Source organism: Cetorhinus maximus, chromosome 18 (assembly GCF_964194155.1).
Source record: "Cetorhinus maximus chromosome 18, sCetMax3.hap1.1, whole genome shotgun sequence".
In the NCBI taxonomy this organism is placed as follows: Eukaryota; Metazoa; Chordata; class Chondrichthyes; order Lamniformes; family Cetorhinidae; genus Cetorhinus; species Cetorhinus maximus.
In genome coordinates, this window is record NC_135896.1 from 53,457,197 (window position 1) to 53,467,433 (window position 10,237).

At 49.4% G+C, this 10,237-nt stretch overlaps 1 protein-coding gene across 1 annotated transcript in view; it reads right to left on the bottom strand.

Moving 5' to 3' along the window:
• Nucleotides 1-1,960, bottom strand: part of ccdc175 (coiled-coil domain containing 175) — a 122,696-nt gene extending 120,736 nt beyond the window's left edge. The window contains exon 1 of the mRNA XM_078562730.1: nt 1,495-1,960. Within this exon, the coding sequence (XP_078418856.1) occupies nt 1,495-1,558 (64 nt within the window). The 5' untranslated portion in view covers nt 1,559-1,960. The remainder of the gene's footprint in view (nt 1-1,494) is intronic.
• Nucleotides 1,961-10,237: the final 8,277 nt, after the last annotated feature.

Consider the following 10,237-nt stretch of genomic DNA (forward strand, 5'->3'; position numbering starts at 1 on the left):
GGGGTGGGGGAAGGGGGATTGGGGGTGGGGGGAAGGGGGTGATGGGAGTGTGGGGAAGGGGTTGATGGGGGTGTGGGGAAGGGGATGATGGGGGTTAGGGGCAGGGGTGATGGGGGTGGGGGAAGGGGGTGATGGGGTGGGGCAAACGGGGTGATGGGGGTGGGGCAAACGGGGTGATGGGGTGGGGCAAAGGGGGTGATGGGGTGGGGGGAAGGGGGTGTTGGGGAGGGGGAAGTGGGTGTTGGGGGGTGATGGGGATGGGGGGGCGATGGGGATGGGGGGGCGATGGGGATGGGGGGCAAGGGGGCGATGGGGATGGGGGGGCAAGGGGCTGATGCGGATGGGGGGCAAGTGGGTAATGGGGATGGGGGAAGGGGGTGATGGAGGAGGGGGGAATGGGGCGATGGGGGTGGGGGAGGAAGGGCGGAAGGGAGTGATGGGGTGGGGAGGAGGTGTGGGCAAGAAGGGGTTGATGGGAGTGGGGGGAAAGGTGTTGATGGGAGTGGGGGGCAAGTGGTTGATGGGGGTGGGTGAAGGTGGTGTTGAGGGTGGGGGAAGGGGTGTGTCGGGAGTGGGGGGAAGGGGGATCTCGGGGGTGGGGGGAAGGGGGTTGGTGTGCGTGGGGGGACGGGGGGTGTTGGGGGTGAGGGGAAGCGGGTGATGGGGGTGGGGGCGCAGGTGGTGATGGGGATGGGGGGGAAGGGGGTAATGGGGGTGGGGGGGAAGGGGGTGGGGGGGAAGGGGGGTAATGGGGGTGGGGGGGAAGGGGGTGATGGGGTGGGGGGGAAGGGGGTGATGGGGGTGGGGCGAAGGGGGAGAAGGGGGTGGGGGTGATGGGGGTGGGGGGGGGAAGGGGGTGATGGGGGTGGGGGGGGGAAGGGGGTGATGGGGGTGGGGGGGAAGGAGGTGATTGGGGTGGGGGGGGAAGGGGGTGATTGGGGTGGGGGGGGAAGGGGTGATTGGGGTGGGGGGGGAAGGGGGTGATTGGGGTGGAGGGGGAAGGGGGTGATTGGGGTGGGGGGAAGGGGGTGATTGGGGTGGGGGGGAAGGGGGTGATTGGGGTGGGGGGGGGAAGGGGGTGATTGGGGGGGGAAGGGGGTAATGGGGGTGGGTGCGAAATGGGTGGAGGCGAAGTGGGTGATGGGGGTGGGGGGTGAAGTGGGTGATGGGGGTGGGGGGGAGGGGGTGGGGGAAGGGGGTGATGGGGTGGGGAAGGGGGTGATGGGGGTGGGGGAAGGGGGTGGGGGGTGATGGGGCTGGGGGGGAAGGGGTGATGGGGGTGGGGGAAGGGGGTGATGGGGGTGGGGGTGGGGGAAGGGGGTGGGGGGTGATGGGGCTGGGGGGGGAAGGGGGTGATGGGGGTGGGGGGATTTCTGGAGAGATTAGTCCTTTTGAATCTCTTCTCGTCCCTTCCTTGTCCGGGTCCCTGAATTACAGACAGAGGCCGGGCGACCCCTTCCGGGCCCGAGAGTCTGGGAGCCCGGCCTCACTCACCCAGATCCTGCAGACGCTCCAAGACCACCCTCACCGCCGGGAGCTGTGTCGGACACTGCTGCATGATGAGAGGTCACCTCGTGTCTGTGTCCGGGTCCGAGTCCGAGTCCGGGACCGAGTCAGAGTCCGAGTCGCCGCCGCGCGGCTTCGAGCTGCTGCAGTAAACATCACCATGGCAACCGCACGCCTCTCACCAACTGCCCGAGAAGCGCCTCCAACTCTCAGACCCTGCAGCCGGACAAACTGGCCGCATTCCCCGGACCCTGCAGCCGGACAAACTGGCCGCATTCCCCGGACCCTGCAGCCGGACAAACTGGCCGCATTCCCCGGACCCTGCAGCCGGACAAACTGGTCGCATTCCCCGGACCCTGCAGCCGGACAAACTGACCACATACCCCGGACCCTGCAGCCGGACAAACTGACCACATACCCCGGACCCTGCAGCCGGACAAACCGATCACATGCCCTGGAACCTGCAGCCGCGCAAACTGACCACATACCCCGGACCCTGCAGCCGGACAAACTGGCCGCATGCCCCAGACCCTGCAGCCGGACAAACTGGCCGCAAGCCCCAGGCCCTGCAGCCGGACAAGCTGGCCGCAAGCCCCAGACCCTGCAGCCGGACAATCTGGCCACATGCCCCAGACCCTGCAGCTGGACAAACTGGCCACATGCTCCAGACCCTGCAGCTAGACAAACTGACCACATACCCCAGACTCTGCTGCCGGACAAGCTGGCCGCATGCCCCAGACCCTGCAGCCGGACAAACTGGCCGCATGTCCCAGACCCTGCAGCTGGACACACTGGCCGCATGTCCCAGACCCTGCAGCTGGACACACTGGCCACATGCCCCAGACCCTGCAGCCGAACAAACTGTCCACATGTCCCAGACCCTGCAGCCGGACAAACTGGCCACATGCCCCAGACCCTGCAGCCGGTCAAACTGGCCACATGCCCCAGACCCTGCAGCCGGACAAACTGGCCGCATGTCCCAGACCCTGCAGCTGGACACACTGGCCACATGCCCCAGACCCTGCAGCCGAACAAACTGATCACATACCCCAGACCCTGCAGCTGGACAAACTGACCACATACCCCAGACCCTGCAGCTGGACAAACTGGCCACATACCCCAGACCCTGCAGCTGGACAAAGTGGCCACATACCCCAGACCCTGCAGCCGGACAAACTGACCACATACCCTAGACCCTGCAGCCTGGAGAATCTGGCCGCATCACCCAGACGACAGGGCTGGACAAACTGACCACATTAGCCAGACCACATGGCTGGTAAAACTGACTAACCACCCCCAGATCCCACAACCTGGACAAACTACTTCCAGGCCCTGCGGCCAATATGAAGTCAGAGATAAACGTTCCCTCTTCAGAAAAGTCCTAGCGATTGACAAAGACATTCTGCTATGCAATCAGTATAGCAAAATTCACCATTGAAATCTTAACAGCCTTAACCCCAGCAAGTTCACACTCATATTTGTCTGTGGATTCAATTGTATGTCATGATTCTGGACCAGACCCCCAAAGTTTTGGTACAATCCAGTTAGGGACCAATAACATTTTGTTTCAAGAAGGCAAAGTTTGACATCCCAGGTACTTCCTAATAGAATAAAGCCACAAGATTCCATGGTTTTTGAACAAACAAAATAAACTTTACTGTATGGTCAGAAAAGTAAAACAATCTACAACATCCATTTCATGCTCTAATATTCAGAATCAGCATAAAGTACATGTGAATTAACAAGCAACCTGTGCTTGAACACACCGCACTGCATAATAAATGGCAGATGTGACCAAGACAGATCCCATGGATTTCTCAGCAACTCACCCAGATGTCAGTGTCCATTGAGTTACACAATGTTGCTAAAAGTCCGTCTCCCTTACAAGAGATTTCCAGTCTTCACCTTCATAAATCTAGCCTCTGAATTTCCTTCAAATGCTGCTCCTGCTTGGACTGCCTCAGCAACTGCTCACCTCCCAGGGTTTCAGTCTCGTGTCCTGAGACTATATTCCCCTGGATTTCCAAGTCTGCACTCCAACTCCAACTTACGGACATGACTACGGCTCTACAGCCTCACTGGGCAGAACACCATTGCTCCAAAGGGTTACTTGGCCCCAAATGCCTGCAGCACAGAGACGCCAAACTTCTGCTGCCTTTTCAGCTCTCCAGGGCTTCTCCAGAGCCCTCACTACTTCGAATTTGCCAATCCAGCTCCTCAGAGCTAACAGCAGCACTGGAGACGCATGGAATTTTTACTCCTCCTCCTGATTCTCTGCCTGACTAATACTGACTGACCCTTGAACTGATCTGGGTAACCTACTGGAACACTCCAAGAGGATCCCATCCTGGTTGCTAGGCGGGATCAAATGTAACAAGTTATGGAGCATCCTGAGCTCTGAATGTTACAATCTCCACAAGTGCTATCTTACAGACCACACAGGGACAAAAGAATTGATTTCATGACGCTCACATTTTCCTACATTATACTTGCATGACTGAGAGATTACAGTTATGTGCCAAATGGAGAAGCTGGGGTTGTTCTCCTTGGAGCAAAGATGGCTAAGAGAAGATTTGATAGAGATGTTTAAAATTTATCATAGGTTTAGATAGAGTAATTAAAGTGATACTGTTTCCAATGAATGAAGAGTTAATGACAACTTGATTGCCAAAAGAACCAATGGCAACTTGAGGAAAACCCTTTACACATAGCAAGTGGTTAGGATTTTGAATTCACTGCCTGTTAGGGTGGTTGGGACAGATTCAATCATCGCCTTCAGAAGGGAATTTGATAAGTACTTGAAGGAGTAAAAGTTGCAGGGTTATGGGGAAAGAGCTGATATTACACTTCTGGATAACTGGATTTTTCTTTGAAAGAGCCAGCAAAGATCTGATGGACCGAACAGCCTCCTTCTCCGCTGTACTATTCTATGATTCTGATTCTGTGATTTTAAATTACTGATTGCTCGCCACTGATTCCCAACCAGATGAAATAATATTTTCCAAATCATCCCAAAAGCCTTCAGATTTTTTTTAAAAACCCTCTATTAATCCCCCATTAACTTCCTCCAGCTCCAGCGTCCCATGTCTCTCCTCATAACTGGGTTCACACACCTTGTATCATCCTGATGAATCTACATTGCATATTGTCTATAATGTATCTTCTATAAAAGTAGTAAAACCGCATACATTACACCCATTAGAGCCTAGCCATTACTTTGTGCAAATTTATCATAAGCATTTTGTTCTTGTATTTTTTTTTCTTTATAAAACCCAAAATGTTATTTTTTTTATATAGCTTTATCTACCTGCTTGCCGCTTTCAAGGAATTATGCATTTCAATCTTTTGGTCTCTTTGTTCTTGCACAACCATCTGTATCTTTCCATTAAGTTTATGGACTGAATTATACGGGGTGCTATGGTCCCCACTCCCCTCCCCCCAGCTAAAACATCAGGGTGTTGGGGGTTGGGGCTGCTGGGTTCAGGAGGCCGGGCAGAGAGAGTTAAAGGGGGGATGACCTGGTTGGGGTGGGGTGCCTCTGATGGGCCAAAGGGGCCCCCAAAAAGGTCCCCCCCCTCCCACCTGCCCATGCCCATCAGTAGCCCATGCAACTAAATCTGCCAGGCTTCCAGCATGGAAGTTAAGGACCAGAATAGGCCCAAAAGTCAGTGGGCTGCCCGATATCTTCCTTGCCCCCTGTAAAATTTCAGACAGGTCCAGGATGGGCAGCTAGGTGGCAGGCAAGCCACTTGCTAGATTTTACAAGCTCAACTGCCTTCAAACCTGCCAGCAGGAGAATGTAAATTCCAGTCCATATGTTCCCATTTCTTGTTCCCTATCTCAGCTGGATTGTTAGAATACAAAGAACAAAAGTTTATTACTTCTCAAGATCAGACAATATTATGATAGGGAAAACCATTCAGTCAAACTTAAATTCACCCAGCTAGAAAAAACCTACAGTTCCTCCATTGCACCATCTAATTATTTCTTGAACAAAATCATGCTGTGCATGACTAATTTCCTGATATCTGTCCTAAAATTACCCTTAACTAGTTTGATTCTGTTTCCCTTTGTCTTATTTGCTATTCCCATTATTTAATGTAGAGCAGTAGTCTGTATTAACCCTTTCCATTCCTTTAACTAGTTTACAGACCTCCTTTCCATGCTAAAAAGCACAGGTCTTTCCATCTTTCATCTTAACTCAGGCCTTTGAGAAAACTTGTAGCTTTTCTATGTATTTGTTGCATGTTTCCCATATATTTTATCAGCACATTGTGCTGTCTGACATGGCACTATACAGCTTGATTATAATTTACTGTGAATTTAATTCTACTTATTTGACTATATAGTTCAACATTAATGGTTGCTCTGCATTAGTTGCGCATATTGAGCATTAATTTGACTAAGATTCCGAGATCTCTTTCAATTTTGTCCTTAGCTGTTTCACCACTTATTTCAAAGAGCCTGCCACCCATTTTTCTTTCCAATATGCAATGAGGGGAAATTGGAAGTCAGTTTACATTGGATCTATCTGGTGCATCTCGTAGCAGTTGAACACAAGAGTGGCATAAGTACAAGTGTATGATAAGGGTACTTGTTTTCCCTCTAGGCCAAGGAATGTATATGAAGCATATTAAAAGAGAAACTTCCTTAATAAACACGTCAACTCATAGTCTAGAATGTTAGTTCAGGCTATGGTGTAGTTGAATTATTGTGTGGAATCAGCAAAACCTTGCATCACGGAACTCATCTCAACCTTATGGGACCTTTCCCAAGTATAATTAATGACTAAAGCCTTATCAGGATGTTCAATAGCAAGGGTGTTAGGACAGAATTACACTTAATGGGATTCTTGAATCATTACAGCTGTATGGGTCCTCTGCATAATGAATCTTAATTGTACTTGATGTTGATGAATGAATAGACTGATCACGTTTTTCAATTTAGGTTTAATGTTCTGCTCTGCCTTTGATGTGGAATACTCTTTGTTCCAATCATACTAAGAACCCTTCCATTTCTGACAAAGAGTCAGTAATCAAGACATTAACCCATTTTTCTTCTTCACAGGTACTGGCAGACTTATTTTGTATTTCTAATACTTTCTGCTCATATATCAGATTTCCAGCATCTGTTATTTTAATTTTTAAAATTAATCTTTATCTTCTATATTTTTGATAGAGAAAGAAGGACATACCTGCAATACAGCATGATGTAGTTTTCTTTAAATTTACCATTTGGATCACGGTATTATTATATTTCCATATTATTTCCTGTTCAAACTTGTTTTGCTTTTACCATTATTTCAAGATATTTCGAAAATGAAAAATGGAAAAATAAATATTTTTTAAGAAATGAAGTGCAGTTTATGGTAGTATAAAGGGTTAACAGATGGGATATGCTATTGTATGACGTAGATGATGATGTACCACTGACATCAGTCAGCCATGTGTTCGACTATTGAGAGAGGTTGGAACACCATGCTTAGGCTGGCAACATGCCTACTCTGTAACCTGTTTAGAAGCAGTGCTAATAAACAAGTGTTAAGCAGATGCCACAGTATGTCTACAGTCTGTTTATTAACTAAGCCCCATGCATAGAGTCCAAGATAGAAGGACCATCTCTAAACATGGCATCAGCAGTGGAGACATCAATGTAAAAAGCGCATTGGTGTTATTGAAGGAATCACAGACACTTCGATATCAGCTCATTACAAATCAATGGAATAAAGATAAGGGTAATGATGACCCTCCCTGGTGGGCAGTCCCTGCCCATTTGACTGCCTTGAAGGCCTGCAGAGAGGCCAGCAGTGGGAGTTATGGAAATACCATTTCGTCTAGTATCGGGCAGCATCAGGCCTTCATGAGAAAGAGCAAAAGCTTCAGGTCAGTTCTTTTCTTCATGCTGTAGATCCAGTAGCAGACGACATTCTCCTAAGGCAGGGGTGCAGGAGTCCGCCATGGACTTTGAGACCATTCATAAAGCCTTTGACACTTATTTCAGTCCAAAGCAAAACTTAATAATTGAATGAGCATGTTTTAACCAGTGGTTGCAACGACCTGGGGAACAATTGAATTATTTTTAACCAAACGATGTCGCCTAGCTAGTTCTTACAGATACGGGGCACTGAAGGATGAACTAATATCTGATTGCATAATCATAGGTGTCCAGGATGAAATCTCTATGACTTTCTGCAGACAAAAGAATATGGGCAGGATTTTCCCCCTGTCTGGGGCGAAGTTGAATGGTGGGTGCGCACAGGCGCGCCTCCGATCGGCGCCCCTGATCGGGTACGTGACGCCATTTTACGTGGGCGGGCCAATTAAGATCCGCCCAACGCGACGTCTGCACAGAAGCGCTATGCGCTCCCTGTGCGGGCAGGGGTGGGGTGGGATTCCCTAAACCCGAGAGTGCACTCTTTCGCGCATGCGCTTGAAAGAGCGCACTCATCTCCCTGAGGCTAAGTGCTGCCTCAGGGAGATCAGCTGTTCTATGACAGAAATTAAAAATAGGAAAAAAAAATTCCTGACATGCCCCCTCATATGACACTGTCACATGAGTTGGGACATGTCCATAATTTTTTCAAAAACTTTATTAAAATTTTAAAAAACCTACATGAAACCTCATCTCACCTGTGGATGAGGTTTCACGCTTTTTCTAATTCCCGCTGGGACTCCTGGCCTGCCCGCCAACCTTAAGGTTGGACGGGCAGGTCCATTAACTAGCTAAATGACTCTGTCAATGGCCTCAATTGGCCATTGACAGGTCGGCAGGCGCGCAGCTGACTTTGCTGCGCCTCTGGCTACCGTAAAATTTAAATGGGGCGCAGTGACATTGGGAGTTCCGCCCGACATCACTGTGTGTCATTTTACACGTCGGCGAGCAGGCCCCGCACCCCGCTCGCCGACAGTAAAATCCTGCCCTGTCTTACTTTTGATTAAGTGGTTCAGTATGCAAGGCAATGCCGAGCTTAGAGAATTTAATTGTCATTCATGCGGCTCTGTTGACTGGGTAGACCCATGGGCAGTGGCTCCACCCAGATAGAAAGCTTGCCAAACCAGTCAAAAGTGCGGGAAATTCCACGGCTGCAATTATTTTGAGATGCTTGTGACGTGGCATGAAAGCACAGCATAAATACCAGGACTGCTCAGCACAAGGTGTGGAATGCTTCCAGTGTGGCAAAACTGGACATTTCAAGCATTTCTGCAAATCCAACAATTTTAATCAAGGTAGAAAATAAGAAAGTATTTGTGGAACACACTCCATGCAAGAAATGCAAGAAAAAGATAAAATTACAGAGTTCCTAGGGGAGATTAATAGCCTTAGTCCAGAGTATTGATCAGTTACAGTCCAAGTTCAAGGCTTTGATAGCACCTTTAAAATTGATACTGGGTCCGTTGTTAACATATTTGCAGGTGATCTCGACAAGCTTCAGCCAATGATCCTTCATCCTTCAGCCATCATACTACAAGGTGCAGGTGGCATAGACCTTTCAATTAAAGGCAGAGTTATTGCTCTGCCTCACTACAAGGGCAGTCAGAAAATTGATTCTCTATATGTACTTTGCAATCAATGTACAACCTTATGAGTGGTGATGTTGGCATACTCCAGGCATACTAGAAAAAACAGATGATGCCCACCATTTGAACGACTCACTGTCTTTCGTGCAACAATCTTCAACCTTTCACTTAGAAGCAGTGGAAATTCAACCGTTAGAAGCTGAGGAAGTTTATACAGTTAGCAACAAGTTCCTTTCTTTCACAGAGACACCATCCACAGGACCCCGGGCGGAGATTGAAGTTATGAATCTCTCAGTTCTTCATGAAGTGAGTCCAGACGTGACGGATAAAGAAGACGCTGCAGCAGACAGTGACCATCCCCGTGAAGACCTGTTGGATCTGAATTAGTTCTTCCTAGAAAGTGATGAGGAAGAATTTCTTGTAGCACTGAATGATCTGTTGGAGGTTGAGGTCCTAGAGGATGATTTGTTTTTCCAGTTGATGGAAGCGGCGTATTAAGTCTCTGCTGTCTTTTTAGAGGAGTCAGCTGTGTTTTTTGTGGCTAAGCTGCATTGTCCATGAAGAATCTTCCACAGAGAATGCCTTTCTTGAGTCCATGGGCGGGATTTTCCCCTCCTTTGGCTAAGTGCGGTGGCGGGTGGGAGAAGCGGCTTTTTCCCCACCGACCACAATGATGCGTTTTCCTGCCCGTTTGTCTGCCTCTCACCTCATTAAATATGCATCAGCTGGAAACACACCATTTAGTTGGTGAGGGGGCCTTTTATTTACCCACCCTGCCATGACCTCAGTGGATCCTCGCTCCAGGCGCTATATTTAAACTAGACCCGTACACAGATCTTTCAATGTCTGCAGCCCTAGACTGCTGCAGGCAACAGATGATCCCCAAAAGCAGGAAGAATTCAGCCCCCAAGTTTAGTGATACCTCGCTGGGTCACCTCCTAAAAGCTGTCGAGGCCTGCCATGACCTTCTCCACCCTGAGGATGGCTGGCGGAGGTCCAACAAAGTCGCTGCTTTTGGGGATCATCCAGCCTGCGCCGATCATATTGCCCGTCAACTAAAACATTTTGCACTTCCGGGGTCCGTATCCCTCTATTCCCATCCTATTCATGTATTTGTCAAGCTGCCTCTTAAACACCACTATCGTACCTGCTTCTGCCACCTCCTCTGGCAGCGAATTCCAGACACTCACTACCCTCTGCGTAAAAAACTTGCC